The sequence below is a fragment of the Rhinatrema bivittatum genome, chromosome 3 (assembly GCF_901001135.1).
Source record: "Rhinatrema bivittatum chromosome 3, aRhiBiv1.1, whole genome shotgun sequence".
In the NCBI taxonomy this organism is placed as follows: Eukaryota; Metazoa; Chordata; class Amphibia; order Gymnophiona; family Rhinatrematidae; genus Rhinatrema; species Rhinatrema bivittatum.
The window spans coordinates 230,643,531-230,662,690 of NC_042617.1; the positions used below are offsets into that span (position 1 = coordinate 230,643,531).

Below are 19,160 nucleotides of genomic sequence, written 5' to 3' on the forward strand. Positions count from 1 at the left end.
CGACGTAATCTCGACCCATCTGGGGTAGAAGAGGGTTAACCTGCCCCCTATGGCTCCGTCCCCCAGATGAATCGGCGGATTCTCATTGTGCGGCACGGCCGGGACCTGAGCCCGGGCCTGCTCCCCTCTTGCGCTGCTTGGTCCGAAAGGACTGATTCCTGGCCTGAGGGCGAGGCGCCTGGTAGCGACTCCTGTAGGGAGTGAAGCGCTGTGAGCTTCTGCCCCTGGAGGGCCTTGGAAAGGCGCGCTGATTCCTTCTGAACCGATCTTCCGGTAGTCGAGGTACTGGCGAGGTGCCCCATGTGCTGGCCAGCCTATCAAGGTCGCTACCGAACAGGAAAGAGCCCTTAAAGGGCAATCTGGTGAGGCGCGTCTTCGAGGGAGCATCAGCTGACCATTTCCAGATCCAGAGCTGCCTCCTGGCTGCTACGGAGGATGAGATCCCCTTGGCTGTTGTCCGGACTAGGTCTGATGCAGCATCCGTAAGGAACGAGAGAGCTGACTCCATGTCTGCTGCTGGAGCATTGTTCCTGACCTGTGACAAACAGGAACGCATCACCACTGTGCAGCAGGTAGCGATCCGCAAGGATAGAGCTGCCACCTCAAAAGTCTGTTTCAGAATGGCGTCCAATCGCCGGTAATGAGGTTCCTTGAGGGCCGCCCCCCTTCAACTGGAATGGTAGCGCGCTTGACCACAGCGCTAATCAAGGCGTCCACCTGAGGGCACGCCAGCAGCTCCTGGATAGCCGGTGCCAGGGGATACATGCCAGTCAGGGCCCGACCCCCTTTGAATGAGGCCGCTGGTGCAGCCCATTCTAAATCTATCAGTTGTTGTGCCGCTTGCAAAAATGGAAAATGGCGGGCTGTAGGACGAAGACCTTCCAGCAGGGGGTTCTGCGCGGAGGGTACCGAAGCACTGGGACCTGTAATATCCAACTCCGTCAGGCACTGAGACACCAGGTCGGAGTGATCCTCTTTAGGGAAGAACCGCCTCATGGTTCTATATGGCTCAATCCCTGAAGGAAGTTCCCCCTCGTCCGGGAGTTCGGACTCGTCCGGTGAAACCTCTGGGTCCGACTGATCCGGACTGTCTGGAGGCGGGAGGTCCAGCACACGATAAGGACGTGAAGGTCCCGGAACAGGATCCGCTGGAGCTGTAACCGCAGCGGCAGCCGCAGCCGGACCAGCAGGAACAGCAGGGCCTGGACGGGAAGCTGTTTGCATCTGTACAAAGGCATGAATCCCCTTAAAGAGATCCACCCAGGAAATGGAGGCGGTCTCTAATCGCCGAGATCCCCGGGATTCCAGGTTGGTCGAGACAGCCTGCTAATTCCGGGGTAGCCCCTGGGGAACTGTCAGCGAATCGTGGCTGAGACTGGTCCTGGCCCGAGGCTCCCACGGCCTCCTCACATTGGGCACATAGGGAGTCTGGTTCTTCACTGTGCGTGGCTCTAAGCTGGCATGCAGAGCAGAGGCCGAGGGCTTTAATGCTGGGGGCAAGAGGCGCCCCTGCTGAAGCCGCTGAGGCGTTCTGATCCACTGAAAAATATGCGCTTAATAATAAGCGGCAGCAATATACGCTTAAAAGAACAGGTTCTTAATACAACAGGCGCTCAATAATATGCGGCAGCAATATACGCTTTACTACGACAGGCGCTCAATAATAAGCGGCAGCAATATACGCTTCATACAACAGGCGCTCAATAATAAGCGGCAGCAATATATGCTTAATACAACAGGCGCTTAATACAACAGGCGCTCAATAATAAGTGGCAGCAATATACGCTTAATACAACAGGCGCTTAATACAACAGGCGCTCAATAATAAGCGGCAGCAATATACGCTTAATACAACAGGCGCTTAATACAACAGGTGCTTAAAAATGTGCGGCAGTAATATCCACTCAATGATATCCACTATGCTCTCAGCAATATGCAGCTTAGTAATATACGCTGAACAATATGGAATGTGCTCTCAGCACTATGCGGCTTAGCAATGTACGTTTAATGATATGCCATATGCTCTCAGCAATATGCGGCGCAGTCATAGACATACGCCTAGCATGGGCGCTCAATACCTGAATAAGGCCAACAAAATGGCGCCCTTCCACGGCGTGCCGCCCACAGGCCACGCCACCGATCCTCATTCCTCGGAGACCAAAGAGTAAGAGATGTACACCTTACCTGATCCTCGGCGCTTCCCGGCTGGAACCCGGGCGGTCTCCGGCTGCGGGGGGAGAGGGCAAGTACCTTCACCGCCGCGCTTTGAGGAAATGCACCCACTGCCTCGTCCACGCCGGGACCGAGGCGCCTCGGTCGCCCCGCCCAAGCCTCGCCCGGGGGCTAGGTGCCGCGATTCGGCCACCGGACCGAGGACTTACACCTCCGGGGGATCACGGAAATCACCCCGGGAAACTCAACTGGGGGAGGGACCTTAGGGTATCACCGCAGGAGTGCAGGGCTCGATGGTGCTGTAGAAGTTTAGTAAGAAGAAAGTAGAAAGTAGATTTGGAAACACGCTCAGCGAGCGTGCAGTCTCTCCAAACTGCTTTGGAGACGGAAATTACTAAGTTGCTACGCTTCCTGTGGGGGTATATATACACCCGTGCTGACGTCAGATCCGTCTCCAACTGCTAGCACGAGCATACTATACCCATTTGTTCTGAGTCCATCTGGCTACACGACAGGAAAACCATTATATTATTTCTCAGTACTAAACCTAAAACCTGGAACATTTTCAGGGTCTAGATAAAGGTATAACTGAGACCAGCTTCACTTTGGAGCCAAACCATATCACTGAATGTTTAGCTTTCAGCATTTAGTTCTGCACTGGCTGTTCAGTTTTTGCCACTTCAGTTATAATTTATTAACCTTTTCGATCCTTTGGCATTAAATGCCTAGTCTCCCACAAAATACTGGGAGGTTACAGTTATACTTAGCATATTCAAATACATAGATTCTTGCTATATCTTCCAAACATACCAACATAATTATACATATTGTATTATTTAAATTAAGCATACAATTTTATTTTTTTTTTACCTCGCATCATAGGTGATGGCTGGTTAAGCAGGGTGGCCAAACCGTGATAAATTGCTCCTTGTTTTGCTACTTCTAGGGTTACCACAGATCCTGTTCTGGTCATCAGTTCTGCCGCCCTGTGATAAGTTACAGAAACTTAAGAAACTAAGCATGTAGCCATTTAATTTCTATCATTCTCAGTCATTTCATTGAAAGTCTACAAGTCATGACAAACCAGTGTTCGACTCTCAGCTTTCACAAGAAGCCTTAACTTTTCAATCTTTCAACAAACTGTGGTGCTTTTGGTTCATTGCCAATAGATGCTTATAAAAAATAGCTTCTAGGACATTACAAGTTACAAACATGGTTAATTTGACCCATGAACTGCATCACAGGCAGGACAACTGACTTGCTGGTTAAAGATCAACAAGCAAGATAGGTAAATCACCGATCTTGCTGGTGGCTGAAGAGGATCAGTAAGTACTGCTTTGGGAAATTGTAGGACTTAAAAAGTTTGTGGGAGAGGTAAAATAGTGGGGTATATTCTATAGTGTGCGCACCTGTAATAAAATTCAAGTCAAAGATAGTTAATTTTGTGTCTGTCTTTCTCTCCCACCCACTCACCCCTAGCTCAGCCTGTAATTTATAGGCAAATCACTTTCACACTAAAAATCAGGCTTTTTTTTTTTTTTTAATTTAACACACAGGATTTCCCCAGTCCCTATCAAGAGTTTAATTATCCCCTTGTAGGTCACTGTCAGAATAATAGTGAATACACCAATAAATTGAAAGGACTCTAATTTATGCATTCCTACTCCTTTAGCAACCTAAACTTAACTAAGAACCCAAATAAATTGGGAAGGCAGCAGTCAAGCAACAGCGGGGGGGGGGGGGGGGGGGGGCCCTTCAAGACTTTTGCATTGAGTGTCACATGTATGAATTTTTTACCCGCTGGTGAGCGGTTGTGTGTGTGCACCCAGTGCAAAGAGCTTCTGGCTCTCAGAGAACAAGTCAGATCACTGGAGGTTAGAGTGACAGACCTAGAGGACAAGCAGCAAACAGAGAGGTATATAGATAAGATCTTCAGGGACACAGTAGCCAAGTTCCAACTCCAGTCTGGTAGCACTAGTACTGTCTTGGAGGAGCAAGATTATCTGGTTGGAAAGCACCCTGGCACAGCAGGAAGTGATCCTGTAGCAAGGATCAGCTCTCCAGCTTATGCATTGTCCTTTTGCACCAAGGACGTCTCCCAGGGCTACTGGCCAGGAGGGAAGGGATAGGTTAGCAATCATATTTGGTGATTCAGTTATTAAGAATGGAGATAGCTGGTGGACATGAGGATAGCCTGATAACTTGCCTGTCTGTGCGAAGGTGGCAGACCTCATGCATCACCCTTATATTATTTTAGTAAGTGCTGGTGATGAGCTGGCTGTCTTAGTACATTTGTGAAAATGTGGAAGTGAGGTTCTAAAAGCCAAATTAGGCTTTTGGATAGAAAGCTGAAATCTAGACCCTCCATGGTTGCATTCTCTGTGTTGTGTTCGTGCCTGTTCTCCCTTCACTCCACCCTCTCTACCTTATTGGCGACTCCCTTCGGGTCTGACGGACAGATGCTGCTGCGGCTTCTCCTCACAGTTCTTCCTGGAATCCCCAGGCTGGCCTGACGCTGTGGATCCGCCATGTTCCTGATGACGTAAGGGTGAGCGCGTGCACTCCAGAGTTTGTTTCGGCAAGGGCGCGAACCTCGGGGGCATCCCCCCGTAGTGACGTCATCCGCTTCCACCTTAAAAGGTCTTTGCTTGCAACTACGAATCGAGTTAGCAAGGGGAATTCTTTCTCCACTGCTCTGCCTCCACAACTTTACCTAGGGGTACCCACTCCTCGGGGGCCCTGCTCTCTCTTCTTGATTTCAGATTGCTAAGACGGGATCTGGTACTCACTCCTCGAGGGACTACGTCCCTGAATGCTCAGAAGACTCCTTACTAACTGGAAGCGATCGCAGACGTGAATACCGTGAGTTCTATTACAGATAGGAATCGGTACTCGCTCCACGAGGGCCTATGTTCCTAATCTCCGAAGACTCCCTTCTGTCTAAGACGTTATCGCAGGTCCGGAGATCGTGAGTCATTATTGCAGATTGCAGATAGGAACCGGTACTCACTCCATGAGGGCCCATGTTCCTAAATCCCTTCTCAACTCTTCTATATCAGAAGCTATCAAATACCTATATCTTGTGAATTACTATTATAGATTGCAGATAGAAACTGGTACTCACTCCATGAGGGCCTATGTTCCTAAAACCCTCCAAAGACTCTCTTCTATTCCAGAAGCCATCTCATTCACAGATATTGTGAGTTCTCATTCCAGACTGCATATAGGAAACAGTACTTGCCTACAGCTCCTGTTCCTGAATATACTGAAGACTCTCTGTTGCATAGAAGCCATTACAGATATCTACAATTGTGAGTGTATCATCTACTACTGGTTATGTATCCAGCATACCCTGTCTACTCACTACCTATAGTCTCTCTCTACAGCTCAGCAACCCAGAGAACGCAATTCCAGTATCTGAAGGACTTCAGCCCTGCCGGGTACATCAGCTCACTACTGCCACCTCTGGTGGTTCTACTTCCTGTCTAATAAAGAATTATCTGTGTTTGTCTCCATACTCCAGCCTAGCCAATGGTCCCTCTCAGGATATCCTCCTGGGGGCGCTGTCATGTGCCATCGGCCCAGGGATTCACCAATTTACTTTAAGTGTTCATTCCTTACACTACTAGAGCGGTATTATACGACTGCCACTCTGTGGGGAAACCAACCCACCACAGATCATTAACTCTGCCTACAGAGTATTACAATTGTTAGCTCTTCCCCTTAGCAGGGTGATCCATAACAGATTGCTACTCCTAGCAGCAGGGATTGATAACATTGTTAACTCCTCCTCCCTCTCCAGGAGGAGATCCATAACAGACTGCTAACTCCTTCCCCTACAGGAGGAGCTCGATAACAGATTGCTAACTCCGAGCAGCAGATTTATAACATTCTGAAATGCTCCCTGTTCAGCGTTCAGCTCCCCAGAGGCAGGCAAAGCTCCAGAATCTCAATGCGTGGAAGACACGATGGTGCACGGAAGAGGGATTTAGTTTTATAAGGAAATGGGCAACCTTTTCGGGAAGGCGGAGTCTTTTCCAAAAGGACAGGCTCCACTATAACCAGAGTGGAAGCAAGCTGCTGCTGCTAGCCTTTATGAAGGAGATAGAGCAGCTTTTAAATTAGAAAAAAGGGGAAGTCAACAGTTGCGCAACAGCGTATAGCTCAGAGGGAGGTATATTCGAAGGATACTAATGAAACAAGAGAGTTAGGGCCTACTGCCCAGGAGGGAAGGGTTAGGTTGGCCGTGATAGTTGGTGATTCGATTATTAGGAATGAAGACAGCTGGTGGGCGTGAGGATTGCCTGGTAACATGCCTACCTGGTGCGAAGGTGGCGGACCTCACGCATCACCTAGATAGGATTTTAGAAAGTGCTGGGAAGGAGCTGGCTGTCGTGGTACATGTGGGCACCAATGACATAGGAAAATGTGGGAGGGAGATTCTGGAAGCCAAATTTAGGCTCTTAGGTAGAAAGCTTAAATCCAGAACCTCCAGGGTAGCATTCTTTGAAATGCTCCCTGTTCCACACACAGGTCACCAGAGGCAGGCAGAGCTACGGAGTCTCATTGCGTGGATGAGTCGATGGTGTAAGGAAGAGGGATTCAGTTTTGTTAGGAACTGGGGAACCTTTTGGGGAAGGGGGAGTCTCTTCTAAAGGGATGGGCTCCACCTTAACCAGGGTGGAACCAGACTGCTGGCGCTAACCTTTAAAAAGGAGATAGTGCAGCTTTTAAACAAGAACAAAGGGGAAAGCCGACAGTCGCTCAGCAGCGCATGGTTTGGAGAGAGTTATCTTCAAAGGATACTAATGATACATTAGAATCAGGGCATCCCGACAGTGAGGTTCCAATAATAAGAAAAGTAGTCCAAGTGCCTGTAACTAAAAATTCACCTGAGCTAAAAAATTCTAACTTATCCCTATCAATTAAAAAGCAGAATGAAAATACAAACAAAAAACAAACTTTGAAATGTTTGTATGCTAATGCCAGAAGTCTAAGAAGTACAATGGGAGAATTAGAATGTATAGCAGTGAATGACATTGACTTAATTGGCATCTCAGAGACATGGTGGAAGGAGGACAACCAATGGGACAGTGCTATAACGGGGTACAAATTATATCACAAGGACAGAAAGGAGCACCCGGGAGGCAGTGTGGCGCTTTATGTCCGGGATGGCATAGAGTCCAACAGGATAAACATCCTGCATGAGACTAAATGCACAATTGAATCTTTATGGGTAGAAATCCCATGTGTGTCGGGGAAGACTATAGTGATAGGAGTATACTACCGTCCACCTGGTCAAGATGGTGAGACTGACGGTGAAATGTTAAGAGAAATTAGGGAAGCTAACCAAATTGGTAGTGTGGTAATAATGGGAGACTTCAATTACCTGTCAATAACAAGGGTAACCGAATAGGATTTAAATTATAGCCTAAGTGACGGTGTCATCAAGCCAGACGTTGTGATTTCAACCCAAAATCCAACCGGACCTCTAATCATTCACCATCACTAAAAAACCAAATTTTATTAATTGAAAAAATTTTTTTTTGAATTTTAGAAATTTTTAGAAATTTTTGATATCATAAAAATAAAAAAATCAGTCAGAACGACTTTCAAAAATAGACACTCAACTCCATTGACAAAGTGAAGAAGAAAAGTTGCAAAGCAAACTCTCAATGCACGGTATAAACACAGCCCTACATGGCCGGTGTTTCGCATAATAAGCTTCCTCAGGGGCATCTAGATAATATCAGCATAGGAGTATGTGCCTAAAATAAAAGAAACAGTCTTAACAAGTCATATGTCGGCAAAACCAAGCGCCTTCTCAAAACGCGGATGATTGAACATCGATCTAATATAAAAAATTACCGCGTTGATGAGCCCTTTGGTCGCACACTGTCTGGCTCATAATCATGTGTTTAGCGATCTTACCTTCTGTGCTATTGACCATATACCAATACATTGGCGTGGGGGAAATCGTGAAGTACAGCTTCTAAAATCAGAACAACGATGGATTTATCGTCTGGGGACAGTTAATCCGGCGGGATTAAACACAGATCTTGATTTACATATGTTTTTGGGATAATATTTTATATCTCCAATTTTTAGTTTTTCAATAATATGTCGTTTTTCCTATGATATAGTGCTTGCATTATATGTTGTGACATCAATTAACTATTGATCTCTGTGATTTGCTTTAAAAAAAACAAAAAAAAAATCATCGTATGACATCACATCTGCTTGAATATTTATTGAGACGCCGACGTCAGCCTCGTTTCCTCCTTGCGATGCAGAAGAACTTCTGAGACTTCGTGTCCATTTTGAACTGGTAGCCTATGGCGGTCAGATAAGTTTTGCCTTTTATCTTTATTGTGAGAATGGCTTGTTACGACTGTTTCTTTTATTTTAGGCAAATACTCCTATGCTGATATTATCTAGATGCCCCTGAGGAAGCTTATTATGCGAAACACCGGCCGTGTATGGCTGTGTTTATACCGTGCATTGAGAGTTTGCTTTGCAACTTTTCTTCTTCACTTTGTCAATGGAGTTGAGTGTCTATTTAAGACTGTTTTTGAAAGTCGTTCTGACTGATTTTTGATTTTTATGATATAATCAAAAATTTCTAAAAATTTCTAAAATTAAAAAAAAAAAATTTCAATTAATAAAATTCGGTTTTTTAGTGATGGTGAATGATTAGAGGTCTGGTTGGATTTTGGGTTGAAATCACAACGTCTGGCTTCATGACACCATCACTTAGGCTATAATTTAAATCCTATTCGGTTACCCTTGTTATTGACAGTTTACCTATTGGGTTACTGTATTGACTCCCTTTGTTATAATTCTGTGCTAGACTTCAATTACCCCAATATTGACTAGATAAATGTATCATCGGTACATGCTAGAGATATAAAGTTCCTGGATGGAATAAATGACATTTTTATGGAGCAATTCGTTCAGAAACAGACAAGAGAGGGAACAATTTTAGATCTAATTCTCAGTGAAGCACAGGATTTGGTGAGAGAGGTAACGGTGGTGGGGCCGCTTGGCAATAGTGATCATAATATGATCAAATTTGAATTAATGACTGGAAGGGGGACAAGTAAGCAAATCCACGGCTCTCGTGCTAAAAGTTCAAAAGGGAAACTTTGATAAAATGATAAAAATTGTTAGAAAAAAACTGAAAGGAGAAGCTACAAAGGTAAAAAGTGTGCAAGAGATGTGGTCATTGTTAAAAAATACCATCCTAGAAGCACATTAAGAAAGGTGGAAAGAAGGCAAAACGATTACCAGCATGGTTAAAAGGGGAGGTGAAAGAAGCTATTTTAGCCAAAAGATCTTCATTGAAAAATTGGAAGAAGGATCCAACAGAAGAAAATAGGATAATGCATAAGCATTGGCGAGTTAAATGTAAGACATTGATAAGACAGGCTAAGAGAGAATTTGAAAAGAAGTTGGACGAACAGGCAAAAACTCCCAGTAAAAACTTTTCTAAATATATCCGAAGCAGAAAGCCTGTGAGGGAGTCAGTTGGACTGATAGATGATCGAGGGGTTAAAGGGGCACTTAGGCCATCGCGGAAAGATTAAATGATTTCTTTGCTTCGGGGTTTACTGAAGAGGATGTTGGGGAGGTACCCATACTGGAGAAGGTTTTCAAGGGTAATGATTCAGATGGACTGAACCAAATCACGGTGAACCTAGAAGATGTGGTAGGCCTGATTGACAAACTGAAGAGTTGTAAATCACCTGGACCGGATGGTATACACCCCAGAGTTCTGAAGGAACTAAAAAATGAAATTTCAGGCCTATTAGTAAACATCTGTAACCTATCATTAAAATCATCAATTGTACCTGAAGACTGGAGTATAGATAATGTAACTCCAATATTTACAAAGGGTTCCAGGGCGATCCGGGAAACTACAGACCGGTTAGCCTGACTTCAATGCCAGGAAAAATAGTGGACAGTGTTCTAAACAGCAAAATCACAGAACATATAGAAAGACATGGTTTAATGGAACAAAGTCATCACGGCTTTAGCCAAGGCAAGTCTTGCCTCACAAATCTGCTTCACTTTTTTGAAGGAGTTAATAAACATGTGGATAAAAGTGAACCGGTAGATGTAATGTAGAGATTACTTACCTGATAATCTCGTTTTCCTTAGTGTATGCAGATGGACTCAGAACAAATGGGTTTAGCGTGCTCGTGCTAGCAGTTGGAGACGGATCTGACGTCAGCACGGGTACATATACCCCCGCAGGAAGTACAGCAACTCAGTAATCTTCCTTGCAAAAGCTTTATGGCAATATGTGTGACTGACCGATCGATTAAATGAACATGATTACCCTGACCGATTGACAGTAGCTGGAGACCGCCAGTGTTCTCAACTGGAAGGCGTCGACACCCGGCAGGGTGGATGCCCTATATAAGAAAACATGGCTTACCGTGAGTCGGTGAATCCCCATGTATACCGGCAGCCGGGCGGGATACTGAGTCCATCTACATACACTAAGGAAAACGAGATTATCAGGTAAGTAATCTCTACATTTCCTAGCGTGTAGCAGATGGACTCAGAACAAATGGGATGTACAAAAGCTACTCCCGGACTGGGTGGGAGGCTGCCCGAGGTCCGTTTAGGATTGCCCTCGCAAATGCTGTGTCCTCCCTAGCCTGGACGTCCAGATGGTAGAATCTGGAGAAGGTATGGAGGGAGGACCACGTTGCCGCTTTACATATCTCTGCCGGTGACAGCATCATAGTTTCTGCCCAGGAGGCCGACTGCGCTCTGGTAGAGTGAGCCTTGACCCGTAGAGGTGGTGGTTTTCCCGCTTCTACGTAAGCCGCCTTGATAACTTCTTTGATCTAGCGGGCAATGGTTGCCCGTGAAGCCGCTTCCCCTTGCTTCTTCCCGTTGTGAAGGACGAACAGGTGGTCCGTCTTTCGTACTGCTTCCGACATTTCCAGGTATCTGGACAGCAGCCTGCCGATGTCGAGATGGCGCAGTCTTCGACCTTCTTCGGACTTCTTCAAACCTTCCGTGGTTGGCAAGGATATGGTTTGGTTGAGGTGGAAGTGTGAGACTACTTTGAGTAAGAAGGAAGAAACCGTGCGAAGATGGATAGCCCCTGGAGTGATTCTGAGAAACGGATCGCGGCAGGACAGCGCTTGTAGCTCAGAGATGCGGCGTGCTGAGCATATGGCCAGCAAGAACACCATCTTCAAGGTTAACAAACGGAGGGACAGGCCTCGGAGGGGTCTGAAGGCGTGTCCCGCTAGGAATTCCAAAACTAAATTGAGGTTCCACAGGGGCACTGGCCACTTCAGTGGCGGGCGAATGTGTTTGACTCCTTTCAGGAAACGTGAAACGTCTGAGTGTGTGGCAATGCTATTGCCGGTACTCCTGGGGCCGTAGCAGGATAGCGCTGCCACCTGAACCTTGATTGAACTGAGGGACAGACCCTTCTGAAGTCCATCTTGCAGGAATTCCAGAATGATGGGGATTTTAGCGGCATGCGGATTGGTGCTGCGAGTTTCGCACCAGGCTTCAAATACTCTTCAGATCCGTATATAAGTTAGTGATGTGGAGAACTTGCGTGCTTGGAGGAGTGTGTCTATTACCGGCCCCGAGTATCCCCTTTTCTTCAGTCGAGCCCTTTCAATGGCGAGACCGTAAGAGAGAATTGAGCTGGATTCTCGTGGAGGATGAGACCTGGTCTCAGCAGGTCCCTGTGTGGAGGCAGTGGTAGTGGATTCCCTGCCAGCAAGTCTTCTCATGTCTGTGTACCAGGATCTTCTTGGCCAGTCCGGGGCCACTAGAAGAACTAGGCCTCCGTGCCGCTGAATCTTGTGTATAATGGCGCCCAGCAGGGGCCATGGAGGAAAGGCATATAGTAGGATCTCCCGAGGCCATGGCTGTACTAGAGCGTCGATCCCGTGGGAGAGAGGTTCCCGTCTGCGACTGAAGTATATGGGTACTTGAGCGTTGGACCTGTCCGCTAGTAGGTCCATGCCCGGAGTCCCCCACTGATCCACAATCATCTGGAAAGCTGTGGGCGACAGCTGCCATTCCCCCGGGTTTAGGCTTTCTCTGCTGAGGAAGTCTGCCGTGGTGTTGTCCTTCCCGGCGATGTGGACGGCGGAGATGTCCTGAAGATTCGCCTCCGCCCAAGCCATCAGGGGGGATATTTCTAAGGATACCTGTCGGCTTTTGGTTCCGCCCTGTCGGTTGATGTATGCCACCGTGGTGGCATTGTCCGACATCACCCTGACTGCTCTGTTGCGAAGTCTGTGGGCAAATCGCAGGCATGCTAACCTGACTGCCCGTGCCTCTAGTCGGTTGATGTTCCACCCCGACTCTTCTCTGTCCCACTGCCCTTGGGCGGTTAGTTCTTCGCAGTGTGCTCCACAGCCGCTGAGCCTGGCATCTGTATTGAGCAGGGTCCAGGTTGGAGAGGACATTTTTGACCCCCGGCTTGTGTGGCCGGGCTGCAGCCACCACCGTAACTGATTCCGTACTCTGGCCGGTAGAGGTAGATGCACGGTGTAGTTCTGTAATCGTGGGCGCCAGCGAGATAAGAGGGCGCGTTGTAACGGTCTCATATGAGCCTGTGCCCATGGAACCACTTCCAGAGTGGAGGCCATTAGGCCGAGGACCTGTAGGTAATCCCAAGCTGTGGGCCGGGTGGCGCTCAGCAAAGTCTGTAAACGATTCCGGAGTTTTGATTTCCTCTTGGAGGTCAGGCTGACCTTGTCTTCCTGGGTGTCGAATCGGACTCCTAGGTATTCCAGCGACTGTGAAGGCTGTAGGGAACTCTTGCTTGTGTTGACTACCCATCCTAGGCTTTCCAGAAGAGATATAACTCTGTTGGTTGCCCGGTGGCTCTCCTCTGGTGACTTTGCCCTGATCAGCCAATCGTCTAGGTAGGGATGGACGAGAATGCCTTCCTTCCTGAGTGACGCCGCCACCACTACTATTACCTTGGTAAAGGTTCGCGGCGCGGTGGCTAACCCGAAGGGTAGAGCCAGGAACTGAAAATGTTGATCCAGGACTTTGAAGCCTAAGTAGCGCTGGTGATCCCGATGGATTGGGATCTGCAAATAAGCATACCCCGTCACTTCGGACTGGCCGCAGAGTTTCCATGCGAAACCCTGGGACCCTTAAGTGCCGGTTGACTGACTTGAGGTCCAGGACAGGTCTGAAGGTGCCCCCCTTCTTGGGTACGATGAAATAAATGGAGTAATGCCCAGATTTTATCTCCCATGCAGGCACTGGGATTATGGCTTTTAGGGACAGGAGCCTCCCCAAGGTAGCTTCCAGCGCCGCCCTCTTGAAGGGCGGACAAGGAGATTCCACAAAACTTGTCCGGAGGGAGATGAAGGAAGTCCAGGTAATACCCTTCCCGGACAATGGCGAGGACCCACTGGTCCGAAGTAATCTCGACCCACCTGTGGTAGAATAGGGTTAGCCTGCCCCCTATGGCTTCTTCCCCCATATGGGTCGGCTGATTCTCATTGTGGGGTGCGGCCGGGACCCGAACCCGAGCCGGTTCCCCTCTTGTTGTGCCTGGTCGGAAAGGACTGGTTCCTGGTCCGAGAACGAGGTGCTTGGTAGTGAGGCCTGTAAGGGTTGAAGCGTTGAGAGCTTCTACCTCTGGATGGTCTAGGAAAAGGGCGCTGGTTCCTCCTTGACTTGTCTTCTGGTAGACGGGGTAATGGAGATGCGCCCCACTTGTTAGCCAGGTTCTCGAGGTCCCTGCCGAACAGGGCATTCTTGTAAGGCGTGTCTTGGAGGAGGAGTCGGCTGACCAATTTCGTAGCCAGAGCTGTCTCCTGGCTGCCACTGAGGATGACACTCCCTTGGCTGCTGTACGGACTAAGTCGGAGGCAGCGTCAGTGAGGAACGAGAGGGGCTGATTCCATTTCTTCTCCCGGGGTGTTGTTCCTGGCTTGTGATAAACAGGAACGCGTCACCACGGTGCAGCACGTCGCAATTCGTAGGGACATGGCTGCCACCTCAAAGGCTTGTTTCAGAATGGAGTCTATGCGCCGGTCATGTGCATCCTTGAGGGCCGCCCCTCCCTCCACCGGAATGGAGGTGCACTTCACAATTGCGCTAACTATGGCGTCTACCTTCGGGCACGCCAGCAGCTCCTCTGTTGCCGGGTCCAGGGGGTACATGCTAGACAAAGCCCGACCTCCTTTGAATGAGGCCTCCGGCGCATTCCACTCCAGATCGATTAGCTGCTGTGCTGCTTGTAGGAGGGGAAAATGGTGAGTCGTTTGACGCAGGCCCTCTAGCAGGGGGTTCATTCTAGGTTCCCCTGGGGTGCCTGGGCCCAGGAGAGCCAGCTCAGACAGACATTGAGAGACCAGGTCTGGAAGATCCTCCTTAAGAAAGAAGCGTCTCATGGTTCGATACGGCTCTATCCCCGAGGGAAGTTCTCCCTCCTCGGGGAGCTCGCCTTCTTCCTCAGAGTAATATGAGTCCCTATAAATGGGGCTTCTGGGTGGCGGGTGGCCGTGCCTAGGTCTAGAGGGTCCAGGGGCAGGGTCATCCGGTACGTATGGGTCCGGTCAGGGATCAGACTGCATCTTGACGAAGGCGTGAATCCCCTTGAATTCCACCACCCAGGAGAGCGAAGCAGGTTCTAGCCGTAGGGGCACCAGGTCTGTAGGGTTCCCTGGCTGCTCACCGCGGCCTGCTAGGTTCGGGGTGTTCCCTGAGGAACTGGCAGTCAATCTGGGCGGGGACCGGCCCTGGCCTGGAACTCCCAGGGCCTCCTCACATTGGGCACATAGGGAGTCTGCTTCCTCGCTCTGTGTGGCTCTGAGGTGGCATGCTGAGCAGAGGCCTAGAGCTCTTATGCCTGATTCTGGAGGTGCCGGCTCTGCGGACGCATGGGCTCTCATACGCTCCATCGCGTCTGTTATCTCCGGTCCTCTCAGCCGAAAGTATGTGCCTTTCAATGTGCGCCTTTCAATGTGCGCCTATCAACGCGCGCCTACCAATGTGCGCTTATGAACGTGCGCCTATCAATGTGCGCCTATCACTTTCGGGCGCCTAACATACGCGCCCGATGCCTGTGCGCTTAAACTGTACGCTAGATCGAGGCGGCGAACCAGGGCAGATGGCGACGGCGAGCAGGCAGGCAAAATGGCGACCTCCTTGGTGGGCTGCCACATAGGCAGACCCTGCTAATCCTTGCTCTTCGGAGACCAGTAAAGTAAAGATGTACGCCTTACCTGATCTTTGGCGCTTCCCGGCTGCGACCCGGGCGGTCTCCGGCTGTGGGGGGAGAGGGTGAGTACCGTCACCGCCGTGCTCGAGGAAATGCACCCGCTGCCTCTAAGCTGCACCCGAACTCTTCTCGCTTGGGGGCCAAGTCCTCACCGCAAACAGATCGGGACCGAGGCTGCCTCTATGCCGCGCCCGAGCCTGTCTCACTCGGGGGCTAGCTCCCTGCCGCGATCCGGCCACCGGACCGAGGCTCCTACCTCCGAGGGACCACGGAAATCACCTCGGGAAACTCAACTGGGGGAGGGACCCGAGGGTATCACCGCAGGAGTGCAGGGCTCGTCTTCAGGTAAGATTCTTCTAAGAATTTAGTCGTTAGTATTTGGAAAAACGCTCAGCGAGCGTAAGGTAGCTCCAAACTGCTTTGGAGACGGAAATTACTGAGTTGCTGCACTTCCTGCGGGGGTATATGTACCCGTGCTGACGTCAGATCCATCTCCAACTGCTAGCACGAGCACGCCATACCCATTTGTTCTGAGTCCATCTGCTACACGCTAGGAAATGTACTTGGATTTTCAGAAGGCGTTTGACATAGTTCCTCATGAGAGGCTTCTAGGAAAAGTAAAAAGTCATGGGATAGGTGGAGATGTCCTTTTATGGCTTACAAACTGGCTAAAAGACAGGAAACAGAGAGTAGGATTAAATGGACAATTTTCTCAGTGGAAGGGAGTGGGCAGGGATCTGTATTGGGACCCTTACTTTTCAATATATTTATAAATGATCTGGAAAGAAATACAACAAGTGAGGTATTCAAATTTGCAGATGATACAAAATTTTTCAGAGTAGTTAAATCACAAGCAGATTGTGATAAATTGCAGGAAGATCTTGTGAGACTGGAAAATTGGGCATCGAAATGGCAGATGAAATTTAATATGGATAAGTGCAAGGTGATACATATAGGGAAAAATAACCCATGCTATAGTTACACAATGTTAGGTTCCATATTAGGTGCTACCACCCAAGAAAGAGATCTAGGCGTCATAGTAGATAACACATTGAAATCGTCGGTTCAGTGTGCTGCGGCAGTCAAAAAAGCAAACAATGTTGGGAATTATTAGAAAGGGAATGGTGAATAAAACGGACAATGTCATAATGCCTCTGTATCACTCCATGGAGAGACCGCATACCTTGAATACCGTGTACAATTCTGGTCGCCGCATCTCAAAAAAGATATAATTGCGATGGAGAAGGTACAGAGAAGGGCGACCAAAATGATAAGGGGAATGGAACAGCTCCCCTATGAGGGAAGACTAAAGAGGTTAGGACTTTTCAGCTTGGAGAAGAGACGGCCGAGGGGGGGATATGATAGAGGTGTTTAAAATGATGAGAGGTCTAGAACTGGTAGATGTGAATCGATTATTTACTCTAGGGGGCACTCCAAGAAGTTAGCATGTGGCACATTTAAAACTAATCTGAGAAAGTTCTTTTACACTCAACACACAATTAAACTCTGGAATTTGTTGCCAGAGGATGTGGTTAGTGCAGTTAGTATAGCTGTGTTTAAAAAAGGATTGGATAAGTTTTTGGAGGAGAAGTCCATTACCTGCTGTTAATTGAGTTGACTTAGAAAATAGCCACTGCTATTACTAGCAATGGTAACATGGAATAGACTTAGTTTTTGGGTACTTGCTATGGCCTGGATTGGCCACTGTTGGAAACAGGATGCTGGGCTTGATGGACCCTTGGTCTGACCCAGTATGGCATGTTCTTATGTAGGGTTTTCCCAACAAAGAGGTGCCAATAAAAGTAAAAGCAGTCCATGTGCCTATAAGTAAAGAATCACTTGACTCTTTTTAAAGATTCCAAGTTAGCCCTCTCGATTGAAAAGCAGGTTGCTAATATAAACAAAACACACACTTTGAAATATCTTTATGGCAATGTCAGAATTCTAAGAAGTAAGATGGGAGAGTTACAGTGAATAGCACTGAATGAGGAGGTAGACATAACTGGCATCTCAGTTATGTCTACCTCCTCAGAAGGATAATCCTCAGAAGGATAATCAATAGGACAGTGCCATACCAGGATCCAAATTATATCGCAATGATAGGATCAACTTGGTGGGGGGATAGTGCTTTATGTCCAGGATGGCATAGAGTCCAACAGGATTAAGATTGTGCAAGAGACCAAATGCACAACAGAATGATAAGATGGACAATGAACTGCTAAGAGAAATTAGGGAATTAATCAATTTCGCACTGCACTAATGAGAGATTTCAAATACCCCAATACTGACTGGGTAAATATAGCATTAGGACATGCTAGAGAGGAAAAGTTCCTGACTGGAATAAATGACTGCTTCATGGAGCAATTGGTACAGGAACTGACGAGAGAGGAAGCTATTTTAATTCTTAGTGGAATGCAGGATTTGTTGTGAGAGGTAATGGTGGTAGGGCCACGTGGCATTAATGATTATATCATGAAAAACTGCAATTAATGAATGATAGGGGGACAATAGGTAAATATACAGCTCATGCACTAAACTTTCAAAAGGGAGATTGATAAAATGAGGAAAATAGTTTAAGAAGATGAGTATAAAAGAGGCGTGGCCAGATTGACAAACTAAACAGTAGCAAACCACCCAGACCACCCTAGGGTTCTGAAAGAACTAAAAAATGAAATTTCAGACCTATTACTAGTAATTTGTAACCTATCATAATTGAATCTGTATAGTATGACATCCAAACTATGTCTATAAAGACTACAATATCTATGCTAACAATCGCATTAATCTTTTGGACACCCTGTTAAACATCGAAATTTTGTAAACCGTTGCAATGGTGAAACCGAACGACGGTATATAAAACTCGAAAAATAAATAAATCATTAAAATTGTCCATTGTATCTGAAGATTACAGGTTGGGCTAATGTAACACCAATATTTAAAAAGGACTAAAGGGCTGATCCGGAAACAATAGACCAATGAGCCTGACTTCAATGCCAGGTTAAATTGTGGAAACTATTCTAAAGTACAAAATCACAGAACATATAGATAGACATAGTTTAATGGACACAGCCAGCATGGATTTACCGAAGGTTAAATCTTACATCACAAATCTGCTTCATTTTTTGAAAGAGTTAATAAACATGGGAATAAAAGTGAATTGGTAGATGTAGTGCATTTGGATTTTCAGAAGGTGTTTGACAAAGTTCCTCATGAGACTCTTTTAAGAAAGTTAAAAAGGGATAGGAGAAAGTTAAAGGGATATGAGGCAATGTCCTTTTGTGGATTGCAAACTAGTTAAAAGATAGGAATCCGTGAGTAAGATTAAGGGGTCAGTTTTCTCAGTGGAAAAAGGTAAATAGTGGAGTGTCTCAGGGATCTGTACCTGGACCAGTGCTTTTTAATATATTTATAAATGATCTGGAATGGAGTATGATGAGTGAGGTGATCAAATTTGCAGATAACACAAATTATTCAGAGCAGTTAAATCACAAGCATATTGTGATAAACTGCAGGACCACCTTGTGAGATTGAAAGATTGGGCATCCAAATAGCAGATGAAATTTAATGTGGACAAGTTCAAGGTGATGCATATAGAGAAAAAGAACATGCTGTAGTTGTATGATGTTAGGTTTCATATTAGGTGTTACCATCCAGGAAAATAACCTATGCGTCATAGTGGACAATACGTTAAAATAGTCAGCTCAGTGTTGTGGCAGTCAAAAAAGCAAATGTTAGGAATTATTAAGAAGGGAAC

General features: G+C 47.2%; 1 protein-coding gene across 21 annotated transcripts in view; it reads right to left on the bottom strand.

Moving 5' to 3' along the window:
* AFDN (afadin, adherens junction formation factor) overlaps positions 1 to 19,160 on the bottom strand; it is a 1,391,435-nt gene that overhangs the window by 368,204 nt on the left and 1,004,071 nt on the right. For all 21 annotated transcript variants that reach the window (XM_029594302.1, XM_029594301.1, XM_029594288.1 and 18 more), the window contains one exon: positions 3,043 to 3,158. In XM_029594302.1, the coding sequence (XP_029450162.1) occupies positions 3,043 to 3,158 (116 nt within the window). The remainder of the gene's footprint in view (positions 1 to 3,042; positions 3,159 to 19,160) is intronic.